Source organism: Bombus vancouverensis, chromosome 1 (genome assembly GCF_051014615.1).
Source record: "Bombus vancouverensis nearcticus chromosome 1, iyBomVanc1_principal, whole genome shotgun sequence".
NCBI classification, from domain to species: domain Eukaryota; kingdom Metazoa; phylum Arthropoda; class Insecta; order Hymenoptera; family Apidae; genus Bombus; species Bombus vancouverensis.
The window spans coordinates 2,903,093-2,920,906 of NC_134911.1; the positions used below are offsets into that span (position 1 = coordinate 2,903,093).

Sequence of the window (17,814 nt, forward strand, 5' to 3'; positions counted from 1 at the left end):
TAGTTTTTATGCATCAAAAATATTTTTAATTGGACTTTCGAAAGGAAAAAAGATTGAAGATATGAAAATTAAAGTTATTTTAGATCTAAAAAGCTTTAGAAATATACATATATAATATATATATATATATAGTTATAATATTTGTGTACAATGTAATTGTAAATATATATATACACCTTTAAGTATCTGTAGATCATTTGTTAACATAATATTAACAACATAATAAAACACTGAAGTAAATTTTATTTATTAAAATATGTTTAGAAAATTTTTGTAGAGATATATATTCATGTAATTCTATATAATTTTATTATCCTATTACAGTATACCCAATTTATTCGTATACACGCTATTATTTTCTTAATTAATGAAAATACGAAAAATTTGTTCATATAAAAGTTGCTTAACTTCAGGGGGGATATTTAATAAGACATTTCGATTTCTTTTTACATTCTTATTTAAAGAAATTTTAATACCAATGTAATTTTTGAAGCGAAGCTATACATTTTTATACACTATTTAATGCATTTTTTAATCTTTTATAAAAAGGTATTAAGGTATAACGATTAGTTTAAAAGATATTTTGACTTTAATCTTCTAAAACTTATTGCATGAAAGACAAGAAAAAAATAAATATAAAAGTGCTGCATTGTCTTTATTCTTTTGTTCAGTCTCTAAATCGTACATTGTGGACAAACTAGTATAATTGTAAATTATATAAATCTGGTACAATCATTCGATTAATACGTTAATCGCATAAAATACATTAATGTGTACAAAGTAATGCAAATACCTAACGTCCACATTAATCTTGTTACAGAGTTATTTAGTAAAACATAATGGCACATATTTCATTTTTCATACGTACAGATCATAGCGTTACATTTATAACTTTATATTTACGTCTATAAATCATTATCAATATAAATTATGTATATCTAATTTATATCTAATTTAATTCTAATACACGTCCTTAAATAATTGATTTTATAATTATACATATGATATAAAAAAGAAAATATTTTTTGATATTTAAATACATGTATAGTACAAATATTTTATTCAAGAATTGGTCAGATTAAAACATTTCAGTTTCTTTTCCCTTTTCCTACCTTTTAGTAAAAGTTTGAATACACAGTAATATAATAGAAATATTTTTATTATCGCAAAGTCGTATTTCTCATATATTTAATACATAGTATCCTAGTTTAATTAAACACGCGCAATTTCTACTGTTTCTTTTTTTGTACATTCTATTTATTTAACATTAACTATGGTTTCCTTAAATATTGTGTGATGTTTAATGAATAATTGTTAATCCTTCGATAGAGTAATAGTAAAAATACAAATCTATATGCATCTATTATAACATGTATAATAGAAATATATGTATAAAATAAATAAATGTGCGGCTTCATTAATTGAATATTATATATTATTTCAGTACCTCTCTGTTATAAATAAAATTAAAAATGAAATTTTTATACTTTTAATATAACTTTTGAATCGTTGGATCCCTAAAGTTGAGACCTGCATTTTTGTATTCTAGGCGATAATTTTATATCTCGTAAACTAAAATTAAGCCCACAGTTAAGTGTGCAAGTAAGAAAACAACTTTACTTACATAAACTTATTTTAAAAAAAGAAAATCTTTGCAAGAAATGTTTTTAAGAATTTATACTACGTTCATATTTTATCGCATTTCCGTGAGTATCGATGACTGCCTGCAGACGTCTCGGCATTATCTCGATTAATTTTTGTATTACTAAAATCGGAATCGTTTCCCACACTTCTACCACTTTCTTTATTTTTTATATTACAATTTTCTAATTGATCTTTTAATTCTCTCCACAAATAGTCTATTGTATTCAGATCCGGTAGTTGTGGTGTTTTCAATAATATTAGGACATTATAATGCAACCATTCCTTTCTTTTGCTGTAAATGATATATTGATGACATTTGTAATTTTCCAACCGATGATTATAAATTTCGTTTTAAAATGCCCAGATATTTCATCTTCTCCACTGTTTCCTCTATAAATTCGATATTTCCTGTTCCATCTGTTGCCATGCAGTCCTGTATCATGATTAATCTGCCATTGTATTTAAAATAGTCGTATATGAATTTTATGGAACTGCGCATTCGATCGTCTCCATACTATTTCTTTACCGTCCACACCAAATGAATTAATTTTAATTTCGTCAGAAAAATTAAATTTTTCCAGAAACTTTATAGAAATTTACATGTTTGGCAAATTGCAAACATTTTAGTTTACTTGCTTTGGAAATATAGGGCTTTCTTCGAGGTACTCGACCGTGGTACCCCTCTCTATGCAAAACTTGACGAATTGTTCCCCTTGACAGGCTTGCTAAGTCTTGAAGAATCATCTATTGGTAATTTTGGCACATTAGTAGTGAGCTTAATTTTAATTTCTCGCGCTACATATCCTTCGTCATACTCGGAAAGAATATTTTTTACTGCACCTTCATATCTAAATTTATTTATTATTTTATGTACAATAAAATGGATTCTACCATTAACTACTGATTTCCCATAGAGAACTTCCTTTACAATATAAATATACAATGATTTATCGAAGAAAAATATCAGTTTCTTTTCTTTCCGAAGTCGTTGTTAAACTGGTGCGAAATAACAAACGAAAATCAAAGCAAATTATGCTATGTGCCTTACAATGTGGAGTAACCGTACCTCTACAATAAAATCGAAAAACAAATGCATAACAATACATTAGGTTGGCAACTAAGTGATTGCGGATTTTGTTAATACCACCTAATGACAAAATCTGCAATCACTTAGTTGCCAACCTAATACATATTTGGGGGATTCTTACTCCGCACGCTCAATTTTATATTGGTAAAATCGTTGTATGTCTGGGAACATTAATAAAGAAAACAAGATTAATTTATTTGACTATTTCTTTTCGGCGATCGAACTTAAACTGTAGTACAATACTTTTTGCTGTATTTTATAAAACATGGATCTAGTATACCCAATTTTGCTAGGTGTACATAAGTTTCGAAAAATTATATTAGGAAGAAAACAAATTTACGAAGTTATAAATTTATAATGTAATTATAGAAGAACTGTTCAATTACATTACATTTCATGAATTTACAAATAAATTTTCTTTTGTGTCATATGAGTATGTCTATACTTTTATTTTATTCTATACGCCGTTTATTCTATACGACATATTGTATGGTTTGAAATATAGAAGCAATCTTTTATACATATTTCTAAAATTCAGTTCTTAAATATTTAAACGAGAATACAATTTTCTACAAAATAGCAAAGGCTGTTCACACCTTTGTCAATGTCTACGCAGTATCATTTACGATTTTGGGATACAAAATAATTCGTTATATTACTTTTATATATATTGCAGGTAAATAATTTTTTATTCTTAATCGCATTTATCTTAGTTGAATTAAAAAAGTATATTAATTACATGACGAATATAATATGTGTAGAAGTAATGATCTCGAATAATTTATAATTTACAAACTGACTGAGAATAACTATCATAGTTCTTTACAATTCTATTTAGGCAATCAAATGGAATGGCGAATGGTTAAAAGCTTGCATTATTAAGGTCAAATAGTACTATACAATAATGTGACTTAATTTCCTAAATATAATACTTGCAAACAATACATAAATTTAAGTAAATATTTTTAACAATTCAAGTAAAATAAAAACATCTCTTTTACATAAACACACAAAATACAAACCTGCATAAACAAATTTATTTTGTGTTTAATTTTTAACATAAAATACACACTACTTTATTAGAAAAGTAACAATTAATTACTATTCTAATAATATTTCAAAAATACTAAAAATTAAGTCTTTTTGTATAATTCTTGTACTTTGGGAGGAAAAAAAACAAAAATGAAACGTATTTTTTTAATATAAAAGTAACTAATGAATACTAGATATGTTAAATTACTTATATACTATTAGATTACTTGCTTATATAATTTTTATATCTTATAAAAACTAATATGTAACTTCAATAGTTGACAATAAATTTCTTCTGAAAAATACTTCTTTTTTATTTCAATTACTCCTACATAATACTAAGATGATAAACTTAAAACTTAGTAAGGTTTGTTTCAGAAGTAATCGCTATTGTTATGTCAAATAAAATGTTTTCTATATTTTTTAAGCAATTAACACTAAACCTACCACTATCAGTCAATTTGACCGTCCTCAAACTTTTGTACAACTTTCACATATTTAAACATTATCACATCGCTATCAAAATATACAGCTTTTCTTAAAATATACATACAATGTATTCTTCAGTATTTACTTCTCTCTCTCTCTTTTTTCCAAGAAATATATGTAGCCTGTCCTACCTACCGTCGCCAGTCTATTTAACCGCTCGAGATAGTATGGTATTACTTTCCTAAACTTATACAACCAGTATAAAAGAAAGGCTATCTGAATATGGCATTTCTCTAGAGAAATGACCAAATGGCAAGAAAATATTGTAGCTGGCCCCTCCAGGTGTTTTTCAATATTCTGGATCTAGCTGGAATAAACGCCTGGGTTTTGTGTAAAGAAACAATGGGAGAACAAATTTTAAAGCAGGAATTTTTATTCTAGTTAGAGAACTTGGCGCTGCGTATTAAGAATCGCAGGAAGAAGAAAATGTACCAAATGTACATGATATGTACCATGATACAATGTATCATGTATCAACAAATACAAGTTCGAATTCACATGTACGAAAATCTTGTCAAGTAAAATATTATAGAGTTTACAAAACTACAAAAATCTGTTCGGGATGCAAAAAATATGTGTGCGGCAAATGTGCATTCGAGAACAGAATAATTTGTAAAAAATGCAGTGAAGGCGAATAGGATTATATATTATTTATATATTTAAAAAAATGTGTATTTATATGTATATAAGGTGTATAGGAATGAAAGAAACTATATAACTACCGTTCAATTTTAATACTCTTTCCTAGTTTATAATTGAAATTATATAAAAATAACAAAAAGCAACAAAAAGCAATAACTTTTTTTTAAGAACCGATCATTTTGACCGGGCACAATAGAAGTAGGTATACAAGAAGTGTCGGTAGGTTTAGTGTCAATATTTAATATTAAAATTGTCATAAATATTATAAACATATAACATATAAAGATAATGATACTATCAGCACTAAAAATAAGTAGCATATAAGTTGTACTAACAATGTATCTACAAGGACAAGAATTAATTTATAAAATTTATTAATATAATAGGATGTATAAAATTCAACAAATCAAATTGGAACTACTTTAAAATTAAAATATCACATATTACTTTAATATTGTTTCATATTCATTGCTTTCAAGATTACTGTCAACCATAAATAATACAACCAATAGATAATACTTTTCAAGCAAACCTTACAAAATTGAATATGTAATTAATATTTTTTGATATACATAATATTTATTTTAAAAAAGAATAGACTGCCTAGAATCATACTTCGAACTTTTAGCAATTTAATATACTTTGCTATATTCTTTGCAAATTAAATTAGTTAAAAAAAGGTATTTGGCATGACATATCTTCTCTAAAAGTTATAATTTTCGTAAAATATTATGTTTAGTATAAAGTAAATAAGAACAAGAGTTTCTTCAAGATTTTAGAAATGGTTAAATGGTAACTTTAAAAACTTTGTTGAAGCCTTAGTATGTATTTTGTACATTGAAAAAACTAACATAATAACAAAAAATCTAGCAAGTAAAATCTTAAAAAAGTTTATAATTTAAATATTATTGAAGAGATCATTCAAATGCTTTCTTTTATAAACTTTGTATCTGAAAGCATACTTTGCTGTATTATTTACATTTATGTACATTTACAAATCGTATAGTAAGTTTTCTTATTTCTTCGAATTTAAATAATTTTATAAATTAAGAAATATAAAATCTAATATTTTGCAATGTCGGAAAGATTAAAGTGATGTCAATAGTAATTAATATTATGTAACGGCAATTTTATGCGCTACAATAATTGATATTCTGTTGCATAAAACTTTATGATTTTTATACACATACATGCACAATCTTGTAGAAAATCTGCATCTCAGCTAATTTTAATATCAATAAATATCGTTTTCAATTAATTCTCATCAAAATATCAAATTGTCTTATACCACAATATGGTATACTTTATGCTGCTTGATATAATACATTTAGAATTATTCGTTAATGTAAATTATTTCACATACTATATAAGAGTTATAAAACTTTGCTTACAATTATTTTGCATTACAATATTATATTTACATAATTACACACAAAAGTAATTTTTTCATAAATGAGGATATTTTTCATTAAACGATTATAGATATCCTCAATTGAATTAAAATTATTAGGACTATATCAAAGCTAAGTAGTCATTGAAATTAGATAAAATGGAGGATAATACTGCTCAATTTTACACACAGGAAATTACGAACACTAAAAGAGTTCTTATTCTTTTAATATGAAACTGCCTGTGTCTAACAGAATACAGGTACGATCTATGATATCTAAACATTCTCCATATTGTTGCTTTGGAATTCTTCGAAAAATTATACTAATGTTGATCTTCGATTGTTGTACTATACACTTTTCCAGTATGTAAATATCTCCCCACAATAATTTATCTTCTCATTTATACAGTATTTATAAGTTTAAGGGACCCTCAAATGATCAATATATATATTATCAATATTTCAGGGTTCTGAACACGATATTATTATGCATGTAAGGAGATCCTCAGATATTATATGTATATTGTACCCTTTGCGGTCGAGTGTCGGCAAATAGCCGCCCAAGTCTTTTTATCGTTACGAACGCGTGTCAGTATGTAGCCGCCTGAATCTGTTCACAGTTCCGTACAGTTATTTTGAAGTGGCTGGCGTATGTCTATTTTTCCGAACGATAATCATACGTATTTACGCATGGGTACAGTAAACTAAACAGTATTATGTTTCTGATGAAAGAAAATTATAGATCTTTAGAAATCTTATCTTCCGTTTAACGTAAACTCGCGATGCAGGTCGAGTCAGAACGAATTTCAATCTTTCCATGGCATTGCCAGATGAATCAGGAAGCTTTTTATATAATTTATATATTGTTTATAATACCTTATACAGGATGCCTAAAAGTTCCAGAAAAAACATGTTCGATAGTGATAGTAGTAATGACGAACATTATTTTGAACCTGACAAGATAGAAGGTGACGACAGTCTTTCAGACAATGGAAACGAACTCCGTTTAATTAACAAGGAATCGGTTCAGACGTTTCAATATTTCTAGTAATAGTGACAGTGATGATAAACTAAATATTGATGAAAATAATACAAGTCTTGACAATGAATAACGCAAACGTTCAACATGTATATTTTCTCAACTGCGCGCGCCAATACCTCTCGTCCATAGCGATGCTTGCTCGTCAAGCGGCCCCTCAAAGGGTTACTATATGTATATTGATTATCTAAGAATCTCTTTACATGCACAATAATGTTGAGAAGTCTGAAATATTGGCAATATGCACGCACGCACGCACACACGCACGCACGCACGCATGCACACACACACACACGATCACGAAAGGACCCTTTTACGATGCCACAGTCTTATGGAGTAATGTACAGTTGATTATTTATATATCAGAAAAATTTCTTACAATAATGAATTTCCATAATATCGATCATCGACTAACCTTTCTCCATTTGCGTTTTGACTCACCGGACGGACTCCATTCTGAATCAGCATCGGCGTAAGAATAATTTACTTTAGGAACGTTCCGTTCTTCCTTTCTTCCCGTAGAGGCGATTATTTCTTCTTTACTGTTTTGTACGTTCCTTCTTACTCCATCAGTTCTCTGTTAAGTCACTTTAAACGATTAATTTTTTTCCGTCGCGTGGATGTTTTAACTGTTCTCTGGGGATTCTTGATAATACGATATTATCAGTTTGATACTTTGTCGATCGAAATTGGCATTCTTACACCCACTGTCTACAAAATGTAGCTTCATACGTGTGTTGATGTTAACAGCACTCCTCCATGCAACAGTCACTGTAAAGTAACGTACATTTGTCCAAAAAAAAAGGAAATGAATCGTTTTTGTAATGACGACTGACGTTAACACTGTCAGTAGAGAAGCGTATGTTGCAACTATAAACGGATATAGTGATTTGTGGACAGTGAGCTTTAGTCTTTCTTTCGCGAGATTCTGATGCGAACTGGCAAAATGTACGTCTTTATTATAATTTCTTTCTATCAAATGCAAATTGCAGTAATAATCACCATGCGGTTTTTTCTTTTCACAAGAGATAGTTCGTATTCAGATTTAACAATTTCGTCGGACTTCTTTCGCGTACTGTCTAACGCTTTTACAGCAGCTACAATCTATCTTAGGTATAGCTGAATAACTGTCTATTTTTTCAACTTTTATTGGCATTTTTCCGTAAGCTGTAGCATGTCTTTTTTAAAAGGGCAACCTATTTTTCGTATCTTCTTTCAACATTCTTTTCAAGTCATACTGTACTTCAAGTGTCTCCAATGTTTTATTTTATAAAGGAATTTTTCCATTTTACACAATAATTGATAAAGTTTTGCTATTGATGAGTGTACTGGGAAAAAATAGGAATTATTTTGGTACAAAACATATGGATATCCGTCGCCAGACGTATACACTGTTTGCAATGTGCGACAATATAATAGTGCAATTTAGCAGCAATACAACCTTTTACATGGGCTACTCAATTTGGCGTGCGAATGAAGGAAAGTTGTGTACATTAATTTGTAAACTACATAATACTGATGCACAATACATATATGACACATATAATTCTATATTGCCAACACAATTTTTATAGATCAATGGTATAGTGGTTGATGAGTATCTGCCACTTTATGTAAATTATTACATCCTTGCAGATATTATCTGCGATGACACACCAAATACTTCATTAGATACACAGGGCACATCTTTATTAATATGTTTGCGAATATTATTATCGCACTTATCGTCTATTATATCCTGCTTCTTGAAGTTTGCACCAATATAAGAAATTCCATTATTTCCAATATTTTCATTCAATCACATTCCTTTAATTGCATTAGAAATATCTTTTTCATTCATAGAAAAAGATTCGAAAATAGATTCTTTAATGTTAGCGATGTTTGATGTATTTTCTCTTACATCCTCTTTTATTTTGTCGTAATTACAAATTTCCAATTCTGGTAGCGCACAGAATTCAGTTTGTGCAATATTTGTACATTTTAATGATTTCGATACCATTTGCGATTCAAATTTCTTTTGCATTGTTGAAATTTCGAGTAGTGCACCTGATGATTTCTGTTTCTCCTCGTAATTTAATATTCCTTTAACGGGAGAGGTGTCAACCTTCTCTATTGTTTCAGTAGAACTTGTTTCTATTTTATCATTATTTTGCGCTGTAATTAACGTATCATAATTGAAATGCCATTAATAAAAGATAATTACGATAATAATATAATCTTTTCAAGTAATTTTACAATCATAATAAAATAAAATAATTTTTATCGCTTAAAATTGCATAATAATGTTACTAAATTTGCTTTGTTAGAATAATAAAGATATGTATCATTCTTAATAAAAGCATATATAATCATATAATAACAATTTTTGTGATATTAGGACTAACTAACATAATCATTGTAATTATTCTTACAAATTATTATATAGTCATTATCATTTATAATTTTATGATGTGTATCTTATTTTCAATTAAAAATATATAATATTCTGTAGTTATGAAAAATTTATTTTATCTCAAAAAAGTGCATGTATTTATAATTTATTAAATAGTGTATATATTATTTCTTTGTGTAATCAGTTTAGAAAGCTTAATATAAATTTTGTTCTATTACTACAAAATGGACCATACATACTTTAATAAAATAATATAAAACAAAAAATGTTGTGCATCTACCATTCCCTTATAAAATGAAATGAATTTTTGGGACAACCTAATATTTGTTTTTGTTGGGAATAACTTATTTTCGAAATTTGTTTACATTTCATTGACTCACCTACTATATTCTTCAATTTATTTGTATACATCACACCTATAAACAAAAACATAATTTAATGTAATATACTGCATATTTATAAAAAATATTATAACGTTACATTCATAAAAATGAATAACTACTAATATCATATTAAAATTTTACAAATATGCATATGCAAATATACATATAACTCTAAAAATATGAAATAAACTTACCTCTGAATAATATTACTTCTTAAAGATAATACATTTATGTAATATTATATTCTAATAAGATAGATGAAAAATATGTAAATATGTGTATCACATTACCATTTTTTTCACTTAGGAAAATGTTATAGGTACCAGAAAATTTATAGCTATAAATATGAATCTTGAGTTACAAATTACCACAAACTTTATTCTTCTTTATGCTTATAATTGCATTTTTGTTTATGCAAAGAATTTTAATTATGATGAATTTACGAAACACTAAAAGTACTAAAATATCTTCCAATGTTGATCTTCCATGTGGAAAATTATTAATTTTGTCTTTGTTTCGAAATTTAATATGTAAATATTAAAATAAGTATGATGACTTTTATTTGAAAGAACTATCATTATGTGTTTTTAGTACTCCTATTGGATACGTATATAAGATGTAAAATATACATGTAAATTTTCTTATATAATACAATCATTTTATGATAGTATTTAGCTATAAGACATTTTATTTATTTATTCAAAATAATATTCTATAACTATATTGAAAATGGACTCATATTTCAAGGAAAAAGGCAAATTGCCAAAGATATCAAACATATAGTTACCTTTCTTAGTAGAAACATAATGCTTTCTTTGCATTTTTTGCTGATTTACAGAACTAACACTTGTATTTGTGTTTACAGTTGATGAAAATGTTGAAGTTAATTTTCTTTTCTTCAAAGGTATATCTTCATCTAAAATTGCTTGTTCTTTAATAGAATTTGATGGCTGTACATTTATATTCTGTGATATCCACTTAGCAGACTTTATATTATTTGAAAATTCAGTTATGTCGTTATCTGTTATAAAATTTGCTTTTGTAATATTAGTATCAATGTTCATATTTCTTTTTGATATTTTGAAATGAGTGTTATCTTCAGTTGCATATGATTTTTCTGGTACATTTAACATTCTTGAATCTTCCGAGATATTATCTTCCATGACGCACTGGAGATTTTGTAATTTAGAATCTTCCTTGTAGATTGAATTAACCATAGAATCTTCATGAAAATTTAATACTATTTGTTGCTTCTGTTGAGACATACGCTTCGATTGTTGAACATTTGCACAATTTAGTTGTTTCTTTCCATTTTTAGGTGATGTTTGACAATATGACATGTGAAATGTTGATAGTGATGATTCACATGTATTTTGCACATCTTCATAATCCAAAGGATTAACAATAGTAATTTGTGAACATCTTAAACTCAATTCATTCTGATTAGATTGAACAATAGATGAAGATAATTGCTTTTCTTTTTTCTTTGTTTTAATTTTCTTTTTACATTTTAATATCTGTTTAGGTGATCTAGATTGTGGATGACCACTAATTTCTGTTTTACATTTCATAATATGATTTTGTTTTTCTTCACAATTGTATTGCATGTTTTCCTGAGAATTTTTTTGTCTTAAAGAACTTTCATCTGTTTGTTCAATGCGCTGCAGTGTTGTATCAGTATTACATGATATTAAATCCGTGGAAGACAATAAATCACAAGAATCTAAAGATTCTTTTATTACTAAAGGACTAGTTTCAAGTTCTACACATGTATACTTCTGTAATGAATGAATATCATTCTCTTGTTGATTTAATATATAATTCATAGATTCATCTGATGGAATGTTGTTGGAAATACAAATTTCAGGTAAATCTTCATTTTTTTTATCACTGAATGATTGGGTTTGATTAATAGTATCTTCCTTTTGAAAAATATAAAATGTTTCTTTAAGACTACCAACATTAAACTTATCAGTAGGACTAGAAAGACTGCATTTAGGAAACGATTCTTTCTCTTCAGAAAGTATGCTATCTGAATTAACTAAAGTAATTGATTGACCAGAGAATGAAGGTGTACTTTTAATTACTGGAAGAAATTCAAACACTTCTTCTCTACTTGTGTCCAATTCAAATCCAATCATATCCACGCTATTATTAACAGAATGATTTTGATTACTACACAATTCCTTATCCTCTTGTGAAAGTGTATTTTCTAAATCATTTTTTTCAGCTGTCTTTTCTTCAAAAGATTTCTCAATCAACCGAGGATTAACTGCTTGTATGTTTGAATACATAAAATTATTCGAAGGAGAGTCCATATTTGTTAAATAAAAATCAAATAAAAAATTTAATATTCCAGTTCTTCCAAAGCTGCCTTCAGATAATAATGTTTGAGAATCTTCTGCATCTGACAATATGTACTTTTCTTCCATTTCATTAGTATGCAAATGTTCAGGCTGTGAAAAAAATTCTGTAATGCAATGTAATACACTATCCGAATTATCATAGATTAATGGTGATTTTAAATCTCCCCAAATTTTTTGTTCGTCTTCAATAGTTTCTTGTTCATCACCATACAGGATACTATCAAAGATAGTGATATTTTCAAATTCCCCTATGGAACGTGATTCTTCTATATCAGCTTCTTGTGACAAATTTTGTAACGTAGATTCCCAATGCATATCTTGATTTGATTCTTTAGTATTTTCCAGATTATGTGTAAAAGATATGTCACAAGTTTGATTATTTGTTAGTACATTAATTTTATGTTGATCTGTGTCTTGTATATTATGTTTTAGAATTTCAAGATTTTTATTTTCTTTCTTAATAGGTTGTTCAAATTCGGATTTTATATGGTTACAGATAAGGTTTGAAGATGGTTTGCTTCCAGAAAAAATATTATTTTTTCCATAAGAATGATATTCTTTTGATTGAGGGATTGATTTATGAAATTCATTTAAAAAATGAAGATTTTGACAGTTACATACATTCAATAAGTCCTTTTTTCCATATAGTTCCAAAATCTTACTAAGTTTTTCTGTATTTGTTAATGAATTAATATTTTGTATCCAATCTGATGATGACGACAACAATGATGATGATGAGGATGATTCTGCACACTGATTTCCCAAAACTGTAGTAGAAACAGTACATATGTCCATTTTGTTTAAACATTCTAGGCGCTGTTTTTCTGCATAAATGGTCATAATATGTTCACCAATACGATTTAAAACGTCCATACATTTGTCAAGATCACTTAGCATACACATTATATTTTTGTCACAAATTGTTGTTTTATCGATGGTATTATTATCTATTGTATTATGTGTTACATCTTCGTTCTTTATTGTATTAAATATACTATTGTTATGATAGGAGAAAGGTTTTACCTCAATCTTCTTACAGCATCCTGTACATTCATGAATTTCCTGAACAATGTTCTTTTTCATGGTCTCTACCACTTGCGAATTATGATCACTCATAGATCGTAAATTATGTAAATGATCATCATTTTGTACATAAGCAGATTCAGTTTGGCAATAAGTATTTTCTTCTATCACATTACAATCTGTATTTATTGGCAATTGTTGTTTCATAGATTCTACATTTGTAATATTATTTTGGCACTCGCTTGACAAGAATATTGTCTTTATGGAACTTTTTGGCTGAGAAAACAATTCTTTACTCTGAGTATCTATTTCATTAGATTCATTAGCTGTGTTTCTAAAAGAAAAACTATGTTCAGAAGACATATTTTCATCCCTACTTTCTCTCAGTAAATTTAATATGGCTTTTGGTTCTTTAGTATTTTGTCCCACAGTGCTTAGAAATTTCAGTAAATATAGAATTTTACTGCATTGCACATCAGTTTGTTTTATTGATGAAGTACATGTATCACACCACCTATGTTGAAACATACATTTCAATTCAGTATTTCTCTTATCGAATATACGATTAAGTATATTTTCCAAATTATCAATATTATTTTGAACTGATTTTTGTTCAGTTGAAGTACAACTTGCTGTACTTTCACTAACTTTATTGTCTAAAATTGGTAAATCTCCTAGAAGAATGTTATTAGAACAATTTTTAAAGTTATCTGCACTACAAACATCTGCAATTTCTATTTGATCTCTATATTTTATTTCATCAATTTGTTTCTGCACTTTATATTTTTTCTTTGCCATTTTTAACCACTCTAAATTTCTTTGACACCTTTTCTTCTTTTTCTTTTTGTCAATTCCTAATTCATCTTCCTCAGCTAAATTAATTAAAATTATCTCTCCAGGTTTTAATTTCGATGTCTTTTTATACTTCTCAAATTTGTTTCTTTTTCTTGGTAAAGAAAGTTGTTGATTGCTAATTTTACTGTTTTTCATGTTCTCTTCAAAAGAATAATTATTTTCTAAGTTACCTATATGACTTTTCTTCAATTCATAACTTGCAAAAAATTTGTGTACATCATATGACAAATTCTAAAAGAAAATAAAAAATAAGAATTACGTTATATAAACATTGCAAATATTATTTAATAGAAAATTTACCTGTGATAATTGGAAATTCAGCTCGGAAGTTCTTGTTAAGGGAGTTTCTTTAAATTCAGCAAACATTGTTTCTTCAAATACTAAAAAATTATTGCATGCAGTTTTTAAGTCAAATGCATTTGATTGCAGTAGCCAAATAGTCTCATTTTCAAGCCCTGTGGGTGCTTTAGGTATAATGTTTAATAATTCGTCACGCATTTTTGGAATACATGGACCTAATATCGTTAGAGCCTTCTTATTCAATTGCCTTTTCTCTTCAACAGTTTCTTTTATCCTTTTCCATACTTTTAAAAAAAGCAAATACCTGACATAATCTACATCTGTCAAAGAATCTACATTCTTTGTAAAAGTAGCAAAACTTTTCCTGGTATAAAAAGAATAGTTTATATTACATAAAAAGACATTTTTATACTACATTTATTTTTAGACTAAGAAGCAAAGAATATAAAATATTTACGTACATAAATATAAGGTCACAAACTTTTGCATATTTTTTAGTAGTAAACTTTAGTTTAAGCAGCACTCTGAAAATATGCTTTTCTGAATTACCTGAAACAAAAGTAAATATTACTTTCTAATGTTATTTGTGTCTTATAAGTATGAAAAATGATATTCCATCTTTATAATAAAAGAATATAATAATTCTACTGGTGTAATATATTTCATATTATACCTTTTTTAACTTACTTAAATATATCCATAATGCTGAAAGAAGTTTTGAAGCAAGTTTAGAAGAATCCATAGTGTGTTTAGAAGTTTTGAGTTCTATATCTATATATATTCCCAATATCACTGACATCTCACTTAAATATAAGTTGCAATCACTAACATGCTATTAAAAACATTCATCAGTAAATTATTAGTATGTTGTCTCTTTTATTAAATTCATATAATTTTTTATTAAATTCATAAAATTCATAATTTCTAACAATACCTCTTTAATATCATTCCAGTAAAGATGAAAAAATATTAGTGTGTTACGTAGATGAGTTTTTAATTTTATCATATCTAGTGTCTTTTCACGATATGTATTTATACTGGTTAAAATATTTCTGAAATGCAAAATATTGATCAATTAGTTTTAAACTATGAATTATGATGCAATTATATATTTTAATGTAAATAATTTTGTTATTATTATCTTTCTTTTAATTTCAGAAAAAAATCAATAATCTTACTGTGTGTAAAGGAAAAGTAAATGTTTTAACAATTGGTAATTTCTATGTCCCACAGATGAACACATTATTTTATTAAATTTACTGAGCCATGGAAATATATTTTCAGATGATTTAACATCAATGAGGCTATTATCCTCATGTTCTTCATTTTCATATTTCTTTGAAACATTGATAGGACTATTGCATATCCATATTAAATCTATCTCATCCTTTTCATCCATTATTATTTCTTTTTCTAAACTATATAAATATTCAATAAAATAAAAATATATAACAACTTTTTGAAAATATATGATGTTTTTATCACTAAATAACATTCAATTAGATTACAGAATGTTATTGTTTGGTATGTTTATTTCTTCTTTCTTTCCCTACCTCTCATGATATATTAGAATGATAATATTTATTAGTCAATGAATTATCGTTTAATAAATTGTCAATCAAGGTAAAAGAACTGCTTATATTCGTGTCCTGTGTAGAATGAGCCATAATTTTCATTAAAAATAATCTTATTAAACCTAAAAAAAACAACAAGATTATGTATATATAATGTATTACAATATATATAAAGGTCACAAAAGAAAAACGTGATAAGTACATTTTTGTTAATTTTTTGATTTTGATGTTACTCTATGATTAAATAGGAGTGTTTTAACATCATATAATGAAGAACAGAAACAATCTGTCGGATCGAAAGATGCTAGTATTTGAAAAATAGCTGATAAGTTGACAAAGTTGTGCGAAAACCAAAGTCATAATTATTAAGACAAGCAATATTTATCTTTGATATTATAATATTATAATGAGCAGTATCTTAAAAATTTTTTAAAGTAAGAAAATGTTTTATTCCGAAATCGAATAAAAAGACAATCTTGATAACACAGGATTGATTGACAATGTAGTGAATTTAAGACTCCTTTGCTGCAAAAAAAAATAGGAAATTTAACTTATCATATTTTTCCCTGTAGTCTTCATATATCGTAATAACTTATTTAATATTTTGACGAAATATTTCGATGAACAAAATCAATGATTTCTACATGACATGTTTATTAACTATTTGTTAGTTGAAATTGATTTCTTAATTATGAGTCGAAGAATTATTACATACTTTTGCGCTATACATAGAACAAGCGTGTGCTATAACAACGACACCAAAGAAAACAAAATCAAGCTACTCACAGTCAGTAATAATTGTACACGTGTTGTAACATAATATTTAATATAGTCGAGACATCGGTACGATTCATAATACAATTACGTATTGACGTTTAGACATGTCATGTAGAAAATTTAAAAGAATAACAGTCAATAATCAACAATGAGAGGCTGCAAGTTTCTTTTAACGTGATTTTGTTTTTAGAAGCACATCAAAAATGCAGAAACTCAATACCCCCACTTCCATCAGTCACACTGTGTTACATCGTTTACTACACATACACGCAACAAAATGAAACTAAACGGGCATAGCCGTCACTTTCATTTCTTCGCAAATAAGCGAACTCATAGTTTCAGTTTTTCGCATTTGCAACAGCACAGCCGTACACGAAAGTAAATTTATTGCAATTTGCGTCGCCTGTTGTTAGTGTACTCGAAACTTACAATTCTTTGAAAATCGAGTAAAACGCAGTGCCTGGCGTCGATGCTAGATCAACGCCGTCGTTGTCGTAACATTCAGATCGTCGCTACGGAAGTTGCAGATACAGGTACGGTCGCACCCATCAAGGAACCCTCGTATATTGTACAAAATAACCTTTCTTTTACTTATCATTGCTAGTGAGATACCATGTATTTTATCCAAATTTCATAAATTATTTTTTCTCCAAATGTTAAAGTAGATTCGATTTTTCGAAATCATAATCGTGTCTCTGATTATCATTGTAAAATTTAGTGTTACTTAAATTCAACATTTTTCTATGTTTACATATATAACGAGTATATATTTCTTCAAAATGAATTATTATTTATATGTATTATTGAAACAATAAATAAAG

At 27.3% G+C, this 17,814-nt stretch overlaps 1 protein-coding gene across 3 annotated transcripts; it reads right to left on the bottom strand.

The window, feature by feature from the left end:
- Positions 1–636: 636 nt before the first annotated feature.
- On the bottom strand, positions 637–17,812 carry LOC117160553 (uncharacterized). Of its 3 annotated transcripts, none has more exons than XM_076625785.1 (10): positions 17,423–17,811; positions 16,196–16,338; positions 15,821–16,060; positions 15,577–15,694; positions 15,330–15,474; positions 15,104–15,191; positions 14,643–15,006; positions 10,886–14,573; positions 10,096–10,131; positions 637–9,477 (listed from the first exon to the last, which is right to left on the bottom strand). In XM_076625785.1, exons 3-10 carry the CDS (start codon positions 16,039–16,041, stop codon positions 9,122–9,124), a joined length of 5,016 nt encoding a protein of 1,671 aa, XP_076481900.1. In that variant the 5' UTR covers positions 16,042–16,060; positions 16,196–16,338; positions 17,423–17,811; the 3' UTR covers positions 637–9,121. The 3 variants fall into 3 exon arrangements, 2 of the variants coding, with proteins under 2 accessions (XP_076481900.1, XP_076482313.1); XM_076626198.1 differs by having other exon boundaries at positions 17,214–17,811; XR_013060878.1 differs by having other exon boundaries at positions 9,380–9,477; positions 10,293–14,573; positions 17,423–17,812.
- Positions 17,813–17,814: the final 2 nt, after the last annotated feature.

Coding starts and splice junctions, on each gene's coding strand:
- LOC117160553 (XM_076625785.1), bottom strand. CDS start 16,041: ATGGATGAAAAGGATGAGATAGATTTAATATGGATATGCAATAGTCCT. Junction 15,695..15,820: donor TTACTTTTCCTTTACACACA/GTAAGATTATTG, acceptor TTTGCATTTCAG/AAATATTTTAACCAGTATAA. Junction 14,574..14,642: donor TGAATTTCCAATTATCACAG/GTAAATTTTCTA, acceptor ATTTTCTTTTAG/AATTTGTCATATGATGTACA.